At 38.9% G+C, this 20,432-nt stretch overlaps 3 protein-coding genes across 3 annotated transcripts; all 3 read left to right on the plus strand.

Moving 5' to 3' along the window:
- The first annotated feature begins 231 nt into the window (after positions 1–231).
- Positions 232–2,087, plus strand: LOC109987990 (receptor-transporting protein 2). Its single transcript, XM_020639296.3, has 2 exons — positions 232–543; positions 1,428–2,087. Exons 1-2 carry the CDS (start codon positions 395–397, stop codon positions 1,756–1,758), a joined length of 480 nt encoding a protein of 159 aa, XP_020494952.1. The 5' UTR covers positions 232–394; the 3' UTR covers positions 1,759–2,087.
- Positions 2,088–2,985: 898 nt separating this feature from the next.
- Positions 2,986–13,426, plus strand: LOC109987987 (uncharacterized). The gene is made up of 20 exons (XM_029278343.2): positions 2,986–3,333; positions 3,447–3,496; positions 3,590–3,644; positions 3,721–3,884; positions 4,545–4,589; positions 4,945–5,051; positions 5,653–5,822; positions 6,073–6,236; positions 6,914–7,124; positions 7,356–7,541; positions 8,014–8,189; positions 9,227–9,290; positions 9,695–9,858; positions 10,034–10,078; positions 10,181–10,287; positions 10,615–10,784; positions 10,907–11,067; positions 11,672–11,882; positions 12,241–12,450; positions 12,542–13,426. Exons 1-20 carry the CDS (start codon positions 3,177–3,179, stop codon positions 12,823–12,825), a joined length of 2,901 nt encoding a protein of 966 aa, XP_029134176.2. The 5' UTR covers positions 2,986–3,176; the 3' UTR covers positions 12,826–13,426.
- A 3,460-nt stretch (positions 13,427–16,886) lies between these two features.
- Positions 16,887–20,034, plus strand: LOC109987960 (receptor-transporting protein 3-like). The gene is made up of 2 exons (XM_020639250.3): positions 16,887–17,084; positions 19,372–20,034. Exons 1-2 carry the CDS (start codon positions 16,936–16,938, stop codon positions 19,700–19,702), a joined length of 480 nt encoding a protein of 159 aa, XP_020494906.2. The 5' UTR covers positions 16,887–16,935; the 3' UTR covers positions 19,703–20,034.
- The last annotated feature ends 398 nt before the right edge of the window (positions 20,035–20,432 follow it).

The raw sequence follows: 20,432 nt of genomic DNA on the forward strand, positions 1-20,432 counted from the left end.
TTTTTTTCGGTGGGGTTTTTCAGTCGGGTTGTTTACTAATCAGTCTGTTTGTCATTGGTATCTCTTTTAGGTACTTTATTATATTTTTATCTCTTTTGTGTTATTTGTTTTTTCTCATGTGTTTTGCTTTTCTGCTGCAAACCAATTGCATAAAGTTGTTTGAATTGAAGCTTTCACATTCCATTCACAACAACACTGGAAAACGAAACTTAATGAAACCATAACCTACTCCGTATTTTAGATTTCATTTCCCCCAAACTCTCTATTAGACCAATAAGAAGGTACAAAGTGCCAGTCTCTCAGCCTCAGTGAGTCATAGTTTCAGGTTGTACGGGGTTGTAAGATCAGCTGTCCGAGTGTATTTTTCTGCCGCCAGCGCTACTGCACTGACAAGATGGCACATTCAGACTGGACCCGGATCTTTCAAAATAAAGCAAAGATTCTTAAAGAAGAAGACTCCTGGAGTCTGGAGTTTGATGAGAGTCTTGCCCCGAAATACCCAAACAAGGGCTGGAAGATGACCGTCAGGAGCACCTGTGCAAGGTCAGTGTGCAGGACAGAGGGATGCACATTTAATTTAATATAAATTAGGCGATACAGTTTGCACAAAACAATTATCTTGTGCGAATGTAGCAGTGCTGATGATTCTACTTGTCACCATTTAACATCATAAGCCATTATTTGCTACTATTTGCCAATAATTAGCTGTGAATACTTCATGTATTCTTATTAGCTTACACTTGGACTGGCATGTTGTTTGTTTAGTATCTTTACAAGTAGCCCATGTTTACATTCAGTTATGCACTCTTGTCTAATTTGTTCATTTTAATTGTTCTATATTTGAGACTTAGAAGTAATGTTAAGCTGAATCCTGGATGTATATATTTCTTTGTTCTGTTACGTTTCAAATATTTGTTAGAGTTTATTTACTTTGTATTATTCTTCTGTTGCTTTATGTGCTTTAATTACCTACATGCCGATATCATTATATCTATCTGTCTGTCTGTCTTGTGTGTAACATGAACGCCCTCTGCTGGAGCTCCTGCAGACTTGATATGTAATAAGCACCGCTGAAATATAAAAAATATTTCATTTTTGTTGGTAAAAAATTATTTATATTTTATTAAAATCATTTTTTACTATTACTATTTATCCATGTTGGGGGGGGGGGGTTGGGATATTTTTTAGTTTAGAATCGTGTAAGAAAAATAATCAAACAGCATATAAACATTTTCTCATTCCATCTAGAAATGCACAATTGCACTCTTCTCTGTCTACACTATAGTAGTCAAGTCAAATCAACCAGCTTTTATTTTAACCCAATAACCTTCACCAGACCTAAAAGTTTGTCTTGACAAAAGTTTAAATTTCAATTGTTCAACAAGCCTTGGTTGTCTCTTTAACTTTGGTCCTCTATCATTTTGAAGGTTCAGATGCAGCAAGTGTGGGAGAGTCTGGGCTTCCAACAAAGCAATGGTGGTCTTCCACATGCGCCTGTCATACAGGCAGGGCACTGTCAAGGCCAAGCCCCTCCATCAGAAATGTAAGACGTGTGACGATGGTCAAATGGAGGAGCCCAGCATCAGCTCTGGGAACATCGCTGTCCTCATGGATAATCTGGTGGAGCAGATCAGAAAAAAATGCTATAATGAATTTGTGGGCAGAAAAAGTAGGCATTTCAGAAGCTTTGATGCCCAGAGTCCCCATGAACCTGCTCACTGTGAGGCCTGTATGCAAGGCATCTGTCCAAGGAGCTGAGCTTGTGTGACTTTCAACTTTGACGTTTCTACATGTACGATCACTCTGTCTACTTTCTGTTCTTGAGGTTTTCTTTATTGTTCCAAGAGTTTATAAGCTGTTTCATGCCTTTGTTCACTTTAACAAAACATACATACACAAAACTTTTCCTACTGTACGTCTGTTGCACTGTTTTGCTTCATCTATCATATCATTATCAAGTGTTCATGAAGTGACATTTTCATTATTGCTAGGGTTTAGTTTGGTTCAAAATGTTCTGTTTTGCTTAAATGCATAATGAAAAACCTTCTTAGAAAACGAAATAAAAAATAAAGCATTTACAAGCAATACACATATTGTGTTTGTGTTTATTTTTTAATTAGTTTTTATTTAATGTGTACATATGGCCCTAAATGAAAGGTTTTCATAAATCTGGCTTGTTCTGTATAAAGAATACAACTAATAAAGGTCTGGGTCTGAAAACATGTGTTGGGCATTCAGTTATACAGTATACTGAAATAACATAAGACATTATTATCTTGCATGCACAATATTGTTATCTGAAATTAATTACATTATGGGCACAAGTATTATTACAAGTTTTGCACACACTTCGAGCAGAACCAGGTTCAGGGTGAACAGCCAATATTATCTCAGGAAAGTAAGGTGAAAAGAATCACTCCAAGCACAGAATCTTGTGGAACTCCATGACTAACTTTTGTTTGCATAGATGACTGACTGTATCTTAAAAATATACACAGATAAATCTGATAAATACGGTTTAAAGCAACCACATAATATGATAATTAATTGTTCTAATCTCTTTGATGTGATGAGGAAGTGTGTTAAATGCTGCATTGAGATCTAACGGGACAAGTACAGAGAAACATCTACTAACATCCACCACTAAATCCTGATTGAAAATCCTCCAACAAACTGTGGTTACTAAGATAATAACAGGCTATGTGGTCATAGCCTGTCCAAAAAGTGATATTTATCATATTTAATATGAGGTGCTAACTGAAGGAAAGCCTTCCTTAAGTAGCTTACTGTAGTTAGAATCAGGACTAAACGACCAGTTGATGGTTTTGAAGATTCTTTGAAGTTAGTGAAACAAAGTGAATCGCTGTAGAATATCAGAAAAGCAGGAAAATGAATGAACCAGTGTGTTGGGCCAATCTGACCCCGCTAGCTGTTTTGAACGAATGAACCCCTAGAATCGACCGATAGGGTTTTTACAGTACTCCAAACAACCCAGAAGTATGATCCAGGTAATAAAAACCAAAAATATGTTTACACAATCAACCCAGCACCTTTTTTGATTTTATTTGCATTCAATCAGCGTGTGTGACACTTGTTGCAGATGTGGTGAGTCTTTGCCATCTGCAAGTCACACACTGTGGTGCAACACATGAACTGTGGTTTTTTCTTTGTTTTGTATGAAACCACTCACAGGGAAAGGAGCTGCGTTGAAAAGTTTTCTGTTTCCCACATCATTTGCCGGGGGTTTGTCCACGTCACGCTCGGTTTGCAGTGGCACTATGTATAACTTGGCCACGGAGGGTGAATTTAGTCTTGCAAGAAATAGCTTGACAGGTAAGTGGTTTGGATGCCTTTGCTGTCTAATGTTGTCATGCAGCTGTGAGATTGTTATTCAGTGTCCTCTACAGAGAGTCAACACTGAACATACCGCTTTCCTCTAAAAACAGGTGAAACGCTAACTCCAAACATTATGACATCCAGGGACGCTGCAGTGAAGGTAAAGTATCTTTTTCAGTATCTTATGACCATATTTTTTATGAATCCTTTTTTTGTAACTGATGTCTTCTTCTTCTGCTTTTTTTCATTTAAGTGGCTCCCTCCCCAAGTCGGGCCCACAATGGTTGTGATTTTCATTCTTATACCAGGTAGGAGTATTAAGCCTATCTGAGGCAATCAGTTTGGGTTACTCTGTGTAAGTTCATTTTGTTGTTCTCTAATCAGCTTTAAACGGTGCCATCGATGTTAACTGCTCCGAGTCAAACCAACCAGCCCTGCTGAAGGCTCTGAACCCAGTGTTTAACCTGAAGGCCATACGCCCTGTGATGAACCTGACGACCCCTACCAACATCATAACCTACTTCACCATGTATGGAATACTGGGTGTGGTAAGTTCAGCTCTCAGTAGATCGAAATAATTAGTATTATAAGATAAGATAAGATAAGATGGGAGACATTTTTGCATTACAGCAGCCCAAGAAAACAGGAGACGGGAATATAATTAATATAAATAAAACTAGAAGTTAAAAATCAAACATATTTACATCAGTTCAATAATAAATACAATAATAGAAAATGACACTGTAACTACGCTGGAAAGAGTTATTGTTATTAAAAAAAACACACACAGTGTGTAGCATGAGGTGGTGATGCTGTTAAAGAGTCTAATTAAACAGTCTGATGGCAGATGGGATGAACGACCTGCGGTAGCGCTCTGTCTTGCAGGGTGGGTGTCTCAGTCTGCTGCTGTACACTGTTAATTGTCTATTAACTATGTAATAGTAAAATTAGTTTTTCTGAGAATGTTTTTTTTTAATACAACTTACAAATGTACAGTACTCTAAAAACACAAGGAAAAATATTGTTTGCACCAGTTTAAGCTTAATATTGATGAACAAGTCAGCACAAAAGTAATGTGCAATTGCATACTGTCTTCAACCACCTGTGACTGAATTAAACCTCTCTTTCATTTTCTCCACTGAGACTACAAGATTTGTTGTGTCCAAAAAAAAAACATTGATAGTAAAGTCGTTCTTCTTGTCTTCTAGGATGAAAAGGCTCAACTCTTAAAAACATACATCTGGCTGAATTATGTAAGTAAATCAACTTGTTTCCAAATAACCTTATTCAACATCTATTTCAGCATCATTTTGCCATCCTTGCAATTGCATTATTGTCTAACCCCTTTAGACTCTTAATGTTTATACAGTATATGTCAATAGGCCTGTAAACTGTAGTTTAATGATAACACAACCTTTAAAGCGCTTGTTGTCCGGCTCTTAAGCTGAGCGTATACCGTGTCAATTTCTTTGCATGAACAGGCGTTGAATTCCTTGAATTTGCGCAGATACTGTGAAGCTCACTTTGAATCTGATTGTGATTGCTACATAAACTTAAGCTGTAGCCATACAAGCCAGTTTTGACACCAGTTTTGTGTTTGTTTTTTAGTGGTGGCAGAATGAATTTGTCAACTGGGATCCAGTCCAGTGCGGCTCCAAAATGATTACCCTTCCAAGATCCATGTTTTGGGGGCCAGATATTGTCATCAATGAATTGTGAGTTTCAATGACTTCGATGTACAACACTGTCCTTTAAATAGAAAGAAGAGATTCTGAAGAACAGCTATGTACGGTAGAATTGGCCAATTTTAAATGTCAGATGATAAATGTTAATGTCCCCAAGCATAACAGGGTGGCTCATTTATTTGTTGGTGTCTGTATTCTGTCTCGATACTTTTAAAACAATGTAAAACAATAGAGCTCTATAGAAAATAAAACTAAACATTTAAGGACTTTTGGCTTAGCAACAATTGTTAGAAGCATCAATCTACTGTTTTCATTGACTTTCTTTATATAGAAGTGATATTCTCAGGAGTTGACATATCTAAATATAACTAATGTGATTTATGCAAATTCCTCACTGCTCTCAATGTTGACATTGATTGACCAGGCAGTTAAAAGAGCACTTTAACTGGAAGATGAGGTGCCCAGTCTTGGCTGTGTAAAAATATGGAGCCCCAAAAAAATAACAATCCCCTCTGATTAAAAAAAAGGGGATTTATCTGTTTCCAGTTTGTAGATGTGGATAACTTTTAGTTGCATGGTCTCATTTTTCACATATTAACTCAAACCTCCACTGCTTATCTGACTCGTGCAGCATGGATGAAAACACAGCCCCCTTTGTCCCGTACGTGTATCTGTACCATGACGGCAAAGTCCACGATGCTCTACCAGTCAGAATTGTGAGCTCGTGTAACCTTGATATCTACACCTTCCCATTCGACGTACAGAACTGCACCATGACTTTTAACTCCTACATACACTTCGGTAAGACGCTGCACCAAATGTCTCATTTACCATCTCATTTTACATGTCCTTTAATCCATAAAGCATAAGGAAAATAACTGGAAAAAATACAGAAGATGATCGACATGAGTCATATTTGAAGGAAGTTTATCAAATCTAAAACCTTTTTTTAAAGGCCTATTTATTGTAATTAAACTCTGCTGTGTAATATGGGCATGTAATCTTTTTGGCCTTGACCTTCCATGATAATATATTTCTCTGTGCTCTGCAGCCATGGACATCCAGATTTTGCTTGGCAGGTCTGCAGAAAACATTACATTGAACTCCAAGAACGTGATTACCACTACTGGGGAGTGGGAGCTGCTGGAAATCACCTCCTACAAAAACGAATCAGGACAAGATAAGAGTGACTACATTGATGCGCTTATATTCAATGTAGGTGGATTCTGATCATTCTAAATGACATCTCAGGATGAAATATAAAAGTATTTATCTCGGTTAAAAACAAGCAAACCTTGTTCTTATTGTGTCTAAAACTTTTGCCTTGTAAGTCCAACATATTGGTAACTTTCAGACCCATTTCAGTTCCTGAGTTGTTCATCTGTGGTAAATGTGTGGAGCGAGTTTAAACAACAGACCTCACACTCACATCTGTCTTATTTTGTTCTGAAGTTTACAACAACATTTTTAAACTTTTATTTTTTCAAATACCTTGTTGCAGGCTGTTTTTCTACATTAAGTTGTACAATTTCATCACATATTTTGTTCATCCTGGCACATTTTTATATATTTTTTTAAACAAACAAGAATACATACAACATGAAAGAAAACAAAATAAATGAAAAATAAAAATAAAAACCGAGGGAATGATTTTTTAACATTTAAGCTATAACTGTGTGGCATTAGATGAAAACTTTGAAAGATCACAAGGCTATTTTCTTAAATCTTCTGCTTTCTTCATGCTGTCCAGTAGTTTTTATGTACTTTGAGTTCATCTTAATCATAAAGGCTGTCTTACATTACCAAAGTAATGATAGCTATCTCTATATTATAAATTCCAAATGAACATGGAGGTACCTGACAACGTTTTTTGTCTTTCTCTCTCTTTGCAGGTCCGAGTGAGGCGCCGGGCCACCCTGTACGTTGTGAACTTGTTGATCCCCAGCTGCTTCCTTATCACAGTCGACCTCTTCAGCTTCTTGCTGCCTCCTCAGGCTGTGGACCGATCCTCCTTTAAGATGACTCTGATCCTGGGCTACACCGTCTTCCTGCTCATCATGAACGACCTGCTGCCCGTCACTGGAAACAGCATACCTCTCATAAGTCAGTTTTAAAGGGTGTATTTTCTCTAACAATCCGTTTTTGAAGTTAACTTTTCTGTATCCTAATGAAAGAACGTTTGATAAAAAACATTTTTTATAAATATTTTGTTCACATAGACTTTAGGCAAGATCACAGTCTCTACAGTGCAAACCTTAATGACAGCCATAATCTCTCCCCTCACTCTTTCTCTCTCTCTCTCTCTCTCTCTCTCTCTCTCTCTCTCTCTGCCAGATGTGTTCTTCTCTCTCTGCCTTGCTCTGATGGTGACCAGTTTACTGGAGACCATCCTCATCACTAACCTGCTGAATGGCTCTGCTGATTTCTCTCCCCTTCCGCACTGGATCCGTGTGATTGTCCTACAGTTCCTGGGCTGCGTTGTTTGCCTGCCTCAGAGGACAAAAAAACCAAAGCGCTTCGGTACACAGATCATAGGCAGTTTCTTGTAGACTCTTATTTCATGTTAAAGAGAAACAAACAGATAAATGTATTTAATACAAAGTAGTGTGTCTATAAATTGTGAAATGAGTTGCGTAAGTGGAGCAATGCTAAAGTGTCTCTTTATGTTTAACTACAATTTGCTTCAAGTTAAAGTAGTATTAACATTTCAGGTTGTGCTTTTGTTATGAAAAGCAGCACAGCTGTTATTATCTTTAGAATTAGGCTGCACGGCCAATCATAGTCCTGCTCATATCCAGTACAACAGCACAACCTTGAGTGTGATATTGGGCAAGTGTGAAATTTAGAAAAAAAAAAAGTGAATATAGGCATACAGTGAAGATCAGATTAATCAACATGACTGCTTATTCAAGTTCACCACATGTATGAGTACATTTGAAAAACGACATTTTCTGGATTGATTTCTCTTATACTTAAACTTTTTTGAAACTAGAAATGCCTGTGGTGGCAAAGCGGACAGCGAATGAAGGGCCTTCAGATGTATCGGGGTCTGGTGCCGAGGGCAGGGCCGTTCAGGAGCTGAGGAGTCTGGGTAAGGACCTCCAGGCCATCCGTCTCCAGGTGGAGAAGCAGATGGGCCAAAGCGAGAGCTCTGAAGAGTGGATCCAGGTGGGTTTCATCATTGACCGCCTGCTGTTTGGCCTCTACATCCTCTTCATATCAGTCAGCTTCATTACCATCATCATTATCTGGGTGAACTCTTACAGTTCGTAGATAACTGTTGTCTAAAGGGCTCTTTTAATGTAGCTAGTGGCTAAACTTTTATTATACAATCTCATTTGTAATGTATGTTGATGATTTGTTTCAGAGCCCGAGCATTTATACATATAGAAAGTTACAATATCATTGTTAGTGATAGCGAATGGTTATATTCCAACATTAAATTAGCTCTTCTTCATTAACTAGATGTAGCTTAAAGCTTTTGTGTAATATTGTACCTTTTAAAATTGAGATAACCATTGTAAACAAAATAAAATCACTTGAAAAATTTCATTCGGCTTTTATTGACGTTTATTTCACATTATATTTTAATATGACAGTATACCACGACTCAAGGTTAATCTGCACAAAGATTATAATTGGTAAGACAATAAAATTCTCCCCCAGCACAAAAGATAGATGGACAGATCATTTATTGATCCCGAGGTAAATTCAAAACAAACAACATGAAACATTTGTTACATCTAACAACAGCCGCTGAACACCCCTCCCATACGGATATATTAACCTGCCTGAAGAACCCCGACAGAGATCAAAATGTAACCCGTTCACATAAAAATTAGACATATGTCATTTTCCTAAAAAAATGTATTTGAACTTAAGGTAATCAGAATTTCACAAAGTGCGCCAACTCAAACTTTTCTGAAATAAGCATATAACAAATATTCAAATATATTTAACGGATGAGTTATCATCTAACCTGGCTAAAAATGAATTTAAAAATACTTAATGCTAAGTTTTTTTGTTTATATTTTTGGCCTGATGTCATTAGCTAATGCTTCTTCAAAATTGAACTATCCTTTAGTATTTAGGTACTCTAATGACTCAAATTTCAAAACTTTGAAAAGAGTAACTGAGCACTGACTCTGACCACTAGCACACCATCAGACTAACAACCGCTTTTGACCCAATGTTGATGTTTTTAGTGCTGCCCGCTGAAAGTCAAGCCTTCTAAGGTTCTTTTCGTCTTCATCTCTCTACTCTTGTATGGTAAGTAAAGCTTATTCTTCCTATGAAAACATGTTATATATGTTTACCAAGTGACCAGCAGCTGATTATACTTTTTTGCTTTTTTTCTATAAGTTGAGTGTGCAGCCATGTCCAGTATCCCTGAAGTCAGAGGATTTAGAATTTACTGAGATATTTAAATGATTAGGCAAACTTAGACCAGTGTGTACCATCAAATAAAGGCAATATTTGAGATATTTATTAAAAATTATTTGGAAGATGTAGACTTAAGCCCTCTAAATAACATCTAAAGGTTTTTTAAATAAAAAAGACACCTCTTTTTTAAACAGAGTCAACCTGCAGAGAACAGTGTTTAGGACCAATTGTTTACTTATATGAGGTCTACTCCAGCTATGATAATGACACCTTTTTTCTTCCCTTTGCAGCCCCGTGCAGCCCCGCCATGCTAAACTGTACCCGACCTGACCCGCTGTCCCTGCTGGAGGCTCTGAAACCGGTGTTCGACCTGAGTACCATTAGACCTGTGACGGACATGTCGACCCCAACCAACGTCACCATTGACTTTATCCTGGCTGGAATTTTAGGAGTGGTAAGGGGCACTAGGTCAACCTAAAACCATTCACTGAGTTCATGTTGGACTTCTTCCACTTGTAAAGAATGTAAACTCCTTTTTGTCACTCAACTAGAACATTTCACTGAGTGTAACAGGTGAGAGAACGGCCATTAGAAAAGAAAGCATAAAACCAATGTCTGTTCTCTTTCAGGATGAAAAGGCGCAACTCCTGACGACGTATATCTGGCAAACTTTGGTAAGAACTTTCTTTACAAATAACCACACAGAGTACAAGGAAAAATATGATTGCAGTTTCTTTGTTCTGCTATGTGTTGTATCTGTCTGATTCATGATGCAGGTGTGGAGAAATGAGTTTGTCAGCTGGGACCCAGAACAGTGCGGTTCGTCGTGGATTACAATCCCAAGGAATCTGCTCTGGGTACCAGATGTGGTTATCAATGAGTTGTAAGTACTATATGCTATGTTAAGGCATCTTTAGCTGTCAGTTGAATAAATTATTTTCATTGATCCCAACATTAAAGACACGTATTCACTGACAGGTTTACAGAATTATATTCAACTCCCCGTCTGTGAAGGTTCTCAGATATCCAGGTCATGGTAATTTTACATCTAGATCCCGGTGACAACTGGACTTAGTTGAAGTACTTCAAGACTTTCATCTTTCATCCAAAACGCTATTTTAACTGTATTTACTGTTAATAATCTTACAGGGATTCACACACTACTCTGATTTTCCCAACACTTTCTTTTATGTGCTTTCTCTTCCTGTAGTATGGAGAAGAACTCGGCTCCAGTCGTCCCGTACAGCTACCTGTTTTCTGATGGCCGTGTGATAGATAAAATGCCTGTCAGAGTCGTCAGCTCCTGCAGACTGGACATCTACACGTTTCCATTTGACATCCAGAACTGCACTTTGAGCTTCAACTCCTACTTACACACTAGTAAGTATACACCAGTTATCCCTTGCTGACTCTTATATATTCTATATATTTAATTGAAATGGGTTTTTTATCTTTTAAATGGAACTAGACATACTGTAGATTGACTTGATTTTTTTTTTCAGTTTCTGCTATCTACGTCAACCACTCGTCCATAGAGAAAATAGTAGAACTCTCTAAACAAGTGATGACGTCTAAGGGTGAATGGCAACTGGTCGGAATCACAGTGAAGACGTACATATATCCGACTACATCAGGAGATCCTTACCAACAGGTTCGCTTCTATGTAAGAAAAGATAATTTCACACTTTACCCTTTCAAAGTGCCACATTATACTGTTTTGTTTCTTTGAACAACAGGGAGGATGATGGATTGACAAGTCAGGGAAAGAGTTTAGACTGTGTGACTAAATGCTTTATAATTTGTGTTTGAAGAATTTCAGGGTCAAAGTTAAATATTAAAGGGAAAAATATGATTATTCACAGAGATTTAATGATGTGAACAGTAGCTAACAGTCACTAGTGCAGTCATCAAAACATAATAAAATGTATTTAAACCTTTTTTATTGAAGAAGATTTGTTTTTGTATCTTAACATTTTGACCCAAACGTGTTGAAGGATGTGGTAAATGTCAACCACTGTATGGAGTCTGCAGTGCTGATGTAAACTAGAAAGAGCTTTCACAAACAAGATGTTCTTAATTGGACATGTGTTGTCTTTTATTTGGCAATATAGAAAGGAGAAAAACAATTAGCTTTACAGTAAAGTTATGTCATAAAACCATCCAGCCAAAGCTGTTGTGCACAACTCTAACCTGTGTTAAATTACAGTGTACCCCAAGCAGCAGAAAATTAACAAGTGAAGTCTACCATTTGCTGTGGACTGTTTCAGGTCTCAGTGAGGCGCCAGGCCACCCTGTACGTGGTGAACTTGTTGATCCCCAGCTGCTTCCTCATTACAGTCGACCTCTTCAGCTTTGTGCTGCCTCCCAAGAGCGTCGACCGGTCCTTGTTCAAGATGACCCTGATCTTGGGCTACACAGTCTTCCTGTTCAGCATGAATGACCTGCTGCCCATCACTGGGGACACCATACCACTCATAAGTCAGTTTAACTAACTAATGTTTGGGTCACTAGAAATTGTGATTTTGCATGAATACTCTTGGGCTACTTGTAACGTTGTCTTGCCTGACAGCAGTCTGATTCACTGTGTAAAAAGAACCGATAGGGTATGAAGTGTTTCTATCTTTTTTAAATGTTCATTTTAGTAAACCCTGCAACTGCCAGATCTTACCTGCTTACTATGTTTAAAGTATGTATTTAAAGTACGATAATTGTATACATTTATTACTTACTTAAATGTATAGACTTTCAGCGTGTTACAGTTCTTTGTTGTTGTTTTTTTGGTTTAGCCTGCAATGTAAAGGATCATTTTAAAAAGCATTTATCAATATTGTCCTAGATGTGTTCCTGTCTCTGTGCCTGACTATGATGGTGGCTAGTTTACTGGAGACCATTCTCATCACCAACCTGCTGTGTGGCTCCGCCCACTACCGTCCTGTTCCCCGCTTTGTCCGGGTGTTGGTTCTTCAAATCCTGGGCCGCCTGGTGCTGCTTTCTCCGAAACCCAGCGATCTAGAGGACAGGGTCATCCAAAATCCTGCTGCAGGAGGTAGGATGACAGGCCTCAGATGTGGTTTTACAGGGAATATTATTCATGTTGACATGTCCATTGACCTCCTTCCTCAACTCTTCTGCTACAGAAATAAAAGAGCCCTCTCCTGTGGCAGAGGGCAGGGAGGCTCCAGAGCAGAAAGGACCACTTGAAGAGGACAAGGCCCTGCAGGAGCTGAGGAGTCTGGGAAGGGATCTCCAGGACTTCCACCTTCAGCTGAAGCAGCAGCTGGATGGAAACCAGGGCTCAGAGGATTGGATCCAGGTGGGTTTTATTATAGACCGTCTGCTGTTCGGCCTCTACATCATCTTCATATTAGTCAGCTTCATTACCATGACTGTTATCTGGATGCAGTCATACAACATATCCTAAATTAGTTTTGAGTTGATTTTATTCTCCTAATTTGTTGGATTTTGTGTTTTTTTACTGACAACGTTTGTTCATAAAACTCAACTTCAGCTATCACAGTTATTCTTTATTATTTCACCTTCATATTATGTAATTATATAGTCCAATTTTGTCTTTCTAGAAATGTATACATTTCAAGCCGCTGCATTACGTCTCACAACATATGGATGGATGAGTAACAATTAACACTCAAGAGTTTGAAAGCTGCTGATCTGACTGTAGAATAAAATACTGTTGAGAATTGTCATCTATGAACTGTATTTCAACCAGTTTACATTCAAGTTTTCCATCACTGTTTTTATTTGTCCTGATTAATATATTGTATTGCATTAGGTTTAAATGTCCCAGAATTATATTGACAAAATGATGTATTATGTGTCACTTGAATCAGTCATAAACATCAAAGATTTCTATGCTACATGTTGGAACATGGATTTTTTTTCGTAAACTTCTTCAAAAAACAAAATGTGTGCATCTATTACTTTTCTATCTGCGCTGTTCAGCACTTTGGATCAACTGTGTTATGTGTAAAGTGCTATATATAAATAAAGTTAATTTGATTTGAGTATTGTTAATGTCTATTCCAAAAATAACTTTGATTTTATTGGCTTTGGGAAGTTTTGTGATTAGTTAAAAGTTAATCTTAAACATCTTGTAAAAAGACTTTTTAAAGTTTTTAGCAGGTATCACGCTCGTTTGTGCTCCAGTATCTAATTTGAATGTCAATTTTGCATTCTGTGGTCCCAGTTCTATGTCTGCATATGCATCCTCCTCATCCTCCTCTTGTGCTGTGACAGCATCCACAAACAGGTCTGAGTTGAAATCATCACCCTCTTGTTCAGCTGTGAGTACCTGTCTATGTCCTGTTCTGTTTGGGGTGTAGGGCTTTGATTTACATGCTCTAGCAAAGTGGTTGAATTTTTGACACTTTAAGCACTGTTTCCCCTTTGCTGAGCACTCTGTTTGCTTATTGCGGTGTACTGCGTGCACTTCATGGCTGTCAGTAGCCATAGCCTTTAGCTGCACCTGTGCTAGCTCGTAGGAGCGGGTTATATCAATCGCCTTGTCTAGCGTTAGCTCCGGTCCGTGACTAAGCAACTTTTCCCGTACTCTAGGTGAGTTGGTGGCAAACACTATACGGTCCCTGACCATTTCTTCACTATTTGTATAGCCACAGTCTTTAACAAGCAGTTTAAGCTCCGTTACAAAATGCTCGAATGACTCACCACTCCCTTGTGCTTTCTCATGGAATTTATACCTGGCGAATATGGGGTTAGCTTTTGGCGTGAGGTATGCTGAAAATCCGTCATAGTACATTTTTAGCAATTTAGCATTGTCCTCAGTCAGTGTCCATGTGTTGCTTATGTCCCAACCTTGATCCCCGATCCACCGCAGGAGAAAACTACATTTCTTGTCCACTGTTCTCTTTTTGAGCGGGCCCGTGAACATGAGCTCGGCATGTTGTTTGAATCGACGCCAGGCATCGGGTAAGTTGGATGATTCCCAGTCCATCTGTGGGGTAGGGACTTCGAAAGCCTCCATTTTCTTCTCTTTTTTGTTTGTTATCAAGTGGGTTCATAGTCTAACTACTTACTCTGACACCATGTTGTGACTAGTTGTCTATTAAAATAATACCATGTCTACGCAGTCGTCTGGGAGCTTATTAGTCAGCTCACTCAACATAAAATGTTTTGTGTGCGTCACACGCTCCTTGACAAAAAGAAGGGCTCCAGACACTTCAAACTCTTACATTTCTTACAACTTTGGAACATTTCAGGAACATACATATACCCAAAGGTAAGTGAAAGGTGTGTATATGTTTGAATGTATATTTATATATGTGTGAATTTCAATCAGTACATCATTAATGGTGCGGTGTATTGCATGGCTGGGGTGTAAGAAAGGATTTGGTTTAGCGTGAAGTATGATGGCTTTGCAGGGGGGTAGAAGGTCACAGGGCACATATTAATTTCCCAGAATGGCATTGATACTGTGTTACAGCTTGCATGTGATTGGTAAGAGGGTTGGCCTAACGACTCATACGTGAACATCTGGGTGGGCTTTCTTGTTCGAGAGGACCTCCATCGTTGTGGCTGGCCAGTCTGACCACCGTAATGCTGCTCAGTGGTTGTCTGAGGGGCCATCGGTCTACCCTCTTGCTCTGTCACATCTTCTTGCACATACTCCATGGAGTGGGTGGGCATCCCCTTTGGACTTTCTAATTCCCCGGCTGCATTCCAGAGGAGTATGGAGGACTTGCTCAACTATGCACACTGCATACCCTATCTAGATGATGTTCTCTGCTACTCAAAGTCATTTGAAGAGCATATAGAGACACTGAGACATGTCCTGAGAGCCCTTAAGAAATACAGAGTGAAGCTCAGACCTACCAAGTGCGAGCTGTTTAAGAAGGAGGTCCGTTACGTGGGAAGGTTGGTCTCCGCTGATGGGGAAAGAGTTGACCCAAAGGACCTGGAGGCCATTCAGGCTTTGAGAGACAAGACCGTCAGCACTGTGGGAGAATTTCGTAAGCTGCTGGGATTCCTCAGCTACTACCGCACGTACGTTCAAGACTTCTTAAGGATCGCCAAGCCTACGTAAGAGCTCATGTCAAAGTGACGCACGGACTGCAGTTATATCACTGTGGATTGGGCTAACAATGTCATAAAGGCATGATTCAAGTAATAGGACTTGACTCAGACTTCAGGTTTGGTGATTTGACTACAACACTGACACAGGATGCAGTATTAGGAGGATGGAAAAGAAAACATTACAATGCACTCAAACAGCCGCTTTCATCATAAACAGAATATTCAAATATACTCTTTCATCCTAAAACTTTTATCAGTTATCAGTGTCCATATTCTGATGTCAGAGATAAATAACTTTGAATAAGACAGGAGATTTGCTCTGACACCAACGAACACCTGCTGACTGTTACTAGTGAGCTTTAGTAAAGGCTTATGAATGAAGATTAGAGTCTTAATTCCAGTTTTGGGTGAGCTTGCTGCAAAGTTAAAAACTTTTTTCCTTACCCAATATTTTTATGGTATATTTTTTAAAGTTGTTTGATATCTTTCTCTGAACTGTTTACAACAAAAACAAAAACTTATAAAAATGTAACAAAAATGAAGCATTTTTACGAAATTTAAACTAAACTAAAAAAATAAAAAATAAAGAGTGAAAACAAAATAACCTTGCACTAATCACAATTTCTCATATGTGTTTGATATATAGCTTTAGAGAATGAGAGGTTTCAGTTTAATGCCAATAAAACCCTGACAGACCAATATCAAGAGCTGAGCAGGCACCGGAGGAAAGACTCTGCTCTCAGTGTCACACCCATCAGGCATATATATAAACACGCGCGCACACACACACACACACACACACACACACACACACACACACACACACACACACACACACACACACACACACACACACACATACACACACACATACACACACATACACACACACACACACACACACACACACACACTATTGTTATTTTTACTCTGCTATTGATTATTACTATTATTGAACTTTTTGTATGAATTTCTGATGCTTTGGCATCATTGTTACAATCATGCCAATAAAGCTTGGAAACTGAAATAATAAAGTTGTCCCCTGTCTTTGTCCACAGATGCTTCTTGTCCTTTTATTTGACTGATCCTTTTATTGTCTTGGTGGGGTTTTTCAGTCGGGTTGTTTACTAATCAGTCTGTTTGTCATTGGTATCTCTTTTAGGTACTCTATTATATTTTTATCTCTTTTGTGTTATTTGTTTTTACTCATGTTGTGTTTTGCTTTTCTGCTGCAAACCAATTGCCCCAAGAGGGATTCATAAAGTTGTTTGAATTGAAGCTTTCACATTCCATTCACAACAACACTGGAAAACGAAACTTAATGAAACCATAACATACTCCGTTAGGTTTCATTTCCCCCAAACTCTCTATTAGACCAATAAGAAGGTACAAAGTGCCAGTCTCTCAGCCTCAGTGAGTCATAGTTTCAGGTTGTACGGGGTTGTAAGATCAGCTGTCCGAGTGTATTTACTGCACTGACAGGATGGCACATTCAGACTGGACCCGGATCTTTCAAAATAAAGCAAGGATTCTTAAAGAAGAAGACTCCTGGAGTCTGGAGTTTGATGAGAGTCTTGCCCCAAAATACCCAAACAAGGGCTGGAAGATGACCGTCAGGAGTACCTGTGCAAGGTCAGTGTGCAGGACAGAGGGATGCACATTTAATTTAATATAAATTAGGCGATACAGTTTGCACAAAACAATTATCTTGTGCGAATGTAGCAGTGCTGATGATTCTACTTGTCACCATTTAACATCATAAGCCATTATTTGCTACTATTTGCCAATAATTAGCTGTGAATACTTCATGTATTCTTATTAGCTTACACTTGGACTGGCATGTTGTTTGTTTAGTATCTTTACAAGTAGCCCATGTTTACATTCAGTTATGCACTCTTGTCTAATTTGTTCTTTTTAATTAAACCACATGTTTGAGACTTAGAAGTAATGTTAAGATGAATCCTGGATGTATATATTTCTTTATTAGATTAGATTAGATTAGATTCAACTTTATTGTCATTGTGCAGAGTACAAGTACAGAGACAACGAAATGTTTTTGGCGTTCTAATCAAAAACAGTGCAAAAGAGCAACAAGAAGCAGTACAAACATGAATAGGCATAAAGTGCAATATGGTAGTAAGGTAATACGGTAAGCTGGTGCAGAGGATACAGATAAGGCTGGTATATTATAGAGCAGGATTGATGGATATAAGATAGTTACAGTATGAACAATATTTACAGTATGGACATTATAAACAATATGATAATAAATATCAAGTGGAATAGGATAGTATATATACAGTCAAGTAGTATAGGAAGTGCAGTGTTCAATGTAAAGTCAAGTACAAATGTACAGTCAAGAAATTAGGAGTATTGCAGTGTCCACGAGGGTTGGTTGAGGAGGAGGAGGGGGGTGGGGCAAAGTACACTTGGGTATGGAGTTCAGTAGGTTGACAGCCTGAGGGAAAAAACTTCTTCTGAACCTACTGGTCCTGGTGCCAAGAGACCTGTAGCGCTTTAGGGGAGGTAGGTAAACAGTCTATGGTTGGGATGGGAATTGTCCTTAGCAATGCAGCGCGCCTTGCGTAGGCACCGCTTTTTATGGACAGACTCGATGGAGGGGAGTGGAGAACCGATGATGCGTTGGGCAGTTTTCACCACCTTTTGCAGTGCCTTCCGGTCAGAGGCGGAGCAGTTGCCATACCATACAGTGAATCAGTTAGTAAGTATGCTCTCGATGGTGCTGCGGTAAAAGTTTGCCAGGATCTGTGGGGACAGGTGGGCCTTTTTTAGTCTCCTCAGGAAGAAGAGGCGCTGGTGAGCCTTCTTGATCGTGGAAGAGGTGTTGAGGGACCAGGTGAGGTCCTCGGAGATGTGGACTCCCAGAAACTTAAAGCTGGTGACACGTTCAACCTCCGCTCCGTCGATATGGAGGGGTGTGTGTGTGCCACCTTTAGACTTTCTGAAGTCCACGATGGTCTCTTTGGTCTTCATGGTGTTGAGGGACAGGTGGTTGTCAGCGCACCACACAGCTAGGCGCTGGACCTCGTCTCTGTATGCTGACTCATCGTTGTGGCTGATGAGACCAACCACCGTTGTGTCGTCCGCAACCTTAACAATGGTGTTTGAGCCATGTATGGCTTTGCAGTCGTGTGTGAAGAGGGAGTACAGGAGAGGGCTCAGCACACAGCCCTGCGGAACGCCAGTGTTCAGGGTGAGGGTAGAGGAGGTGTGGTCGTTGATCTTAACAGACTGCGGTCTGTTTGTCAGGAAGTCCCATATCCAATTGCAGAGGGAGGGGTCGATGTCCAGGTCATGCAGTTTGGTGATCAGTGTGGAGGGGACAATGGTGTTGAACGCTGAGCTAAAGTCAACGAACAGTATTCTTAGTATTTTGTTACGTTTAAAATATTTGTTAGAGTTTATTTACTTTGTATTATTCTTATGTTGCTTTATGTGCTTTAATTACCTGCTGCTGTAACACTACAAATTCCCAGTTCAATGCCTATATCAATATATCTATCTGTCTGTCTGTCTGTCTGTCTGTCTTGTGTGTAACATGAACGCCCTCTGCTGGAGCTCCTGCAGACTTGATATGTAATAAGTGCTGCTAAAATATAATAAAATATTTCAGTTTTGTTGGTAAAAATGCTATTTATCGATGTTAGGATATTTTTGAGTTTAGAATCGTGTAAGAAAAATAATCAAACAGCATATAAACATTTTCTCATTCCATCTAGAAATGCACAATTGCACTCTTCTCCGTCTACACTATAGTAGTCAAGTCAAATCGACCAGCTTTTATTTTAACCCAATAACCTTCACCAGACCTAAAACTTTGCCTTGACAAAAGTTTACATTTCAATTGTTCAACAAGCCTTGGTTGTCTCTTTAACTTTGGTCCTCTGTCATTTTGAAGGTTCAGATGCAGCAAGTGTGGGAGAGTCTGGGCTTCCAACAAAGCAATGGTGGTCTTCCACATGCGCCTGTCATACAGGCAAGGCACTGTCAAGGCCAAGCCCCTCCATCAGAAATGTAAGACGTGTGACGATGGTCAAATGGAGGAGCCCAGCATCAGCTCTGGGAACATTGCTGTCCTCATGGATAATCTGGTGGAGCAGATCAGAAAAAAATGCTATAATGAATTTGTGGGCAGAAAAAGTAGGCATTTCAGAAGCTTTGATGCCCAGAGTCCCCATGAGCCTGCTCACTGTGAGGCCTGTATGCAAGGCATCTGTCCAAGGAGCTGAGCTTGTGTGACTTTCAACTTTGACGTTTCTAAATGTACGATCACTCTGTCTACTTTCTGTTCTTGAGGTTTTCTTTATTGTTCCAAGAGTTTATAAGCTGTTTCATGCCTTTGTTCACTTTAACAAAACATACATTGCACAAAACTTTTCCTACTGTACGTCTGTTACACTGTTTTGCTTCATCTATCATATCATCATCAAGTGTTTATGAAATTACATTTTCATTATTGCTAGGGTTTAGTTTGGTTCAAAATGTTCTGTTTTGCTTAAATGCATAATGAAAAACCTTCTTACAAAACAAAATGAAAAATAAAGCATTTACAAGCAATACACATGTTGTGTTTGTGTTTATTTTTTAATTAGTTTTTATTTAATGTGTACATATGGCCCTAAATGAAAGGTTTTAATAAATCTGGCTTGTTCTGTATGAAGAAAACTACTAATAGAGGTCTGAAAATATGTGTTGGGCATTCAGTTATACAGTATACTGAAATAACATAAGACATTATTATCTTGCATGCACAATATTGTTATCTTGTGGCAATTAATTACATTATGGGAACAAGTAAAATGTTAAGTTTTGCACACACTTCGAGCAGAACCAGGTTCAGGGTGAACAGCCAATATTATCTCAGGAAAGTAAGGTGAAAAGAATCACTCCAAGCACAGAATCTTGTGGAACTCCATGACTAACTTTTGTTTGCATAGATGACTGACTGTATCTTAAAAA

This window comes from Labrus bergylta, chromosome 6 (assembly GCF_963930695.1).
Source record: "Labrus bergylta chromosome 6, fLabBer1.1, whole genome shotgun sequence".
Taxonomy (NCBI): Eukaryota; Metazoa; Chordata; class Actinopteri; order Labriformes; family Labridae; genus Labrus; species Labrus bergylta.

What these genes read in the sequence shown, in the direction of transcription:
- LOC109987987 (XM_029278343.2), top strand. Translation starts at nt 3,177, where the DNA reads ATGAAACCACTCACAGGGAAAGGAGCTGCGTTGAAAAGTTTTCTGTTT. An exon ending in CCAGGGACGCTGCAGTGAAG is followed by an intron (nt 3,497 to 3,589) that starts GTAAAGTATCTT and finishes TTTTCATTTAAG; the next exon opens with TGGCTCCCTCCCCAAGTCGG. An exon ending in CAACTCCTACTTACACACTA is followed by an intron (nt 10,785 to 10,906) that starts GTAAGTATACAC and finishes TTTTTTTTTCAG; the next exon opens with TTTCTGCTATCTACGTCAAC.
- LOC109987990 (XM_020639296.3), top strand. Translation starts at nt 395, where the DNA reads ATGGCACATTCAGACTGGACCCGGATCTTTCAAAATAAAGCAAAGATT. An exon ending in GTCAGGAGCACCTGTGCAAG is followed by an intron (nt 544 to 1,427) that starts GTCAGTGTGCAG and finishes ATCATTTTGAAG; the next exon opens with GTTCAGATGCAGCAAGTGTG.
- LOC109987960 (XM_020639250.3), top strand. Translation starts at nt 16,936, where the DNA reads ATGGCACATTCAGACTGGACCCGGATCTTTCAAAATAAAGCAAGGATT. An exon ending in GTCAGGAGTACCTGTGCAAG is followed by an intron (nt 17,085 to 19,371) that starts GTCAGTGTGCAG and finishes GTCATTTTGAAG; the next exon opens with GTTCAGATGCAGCAAGTGTG.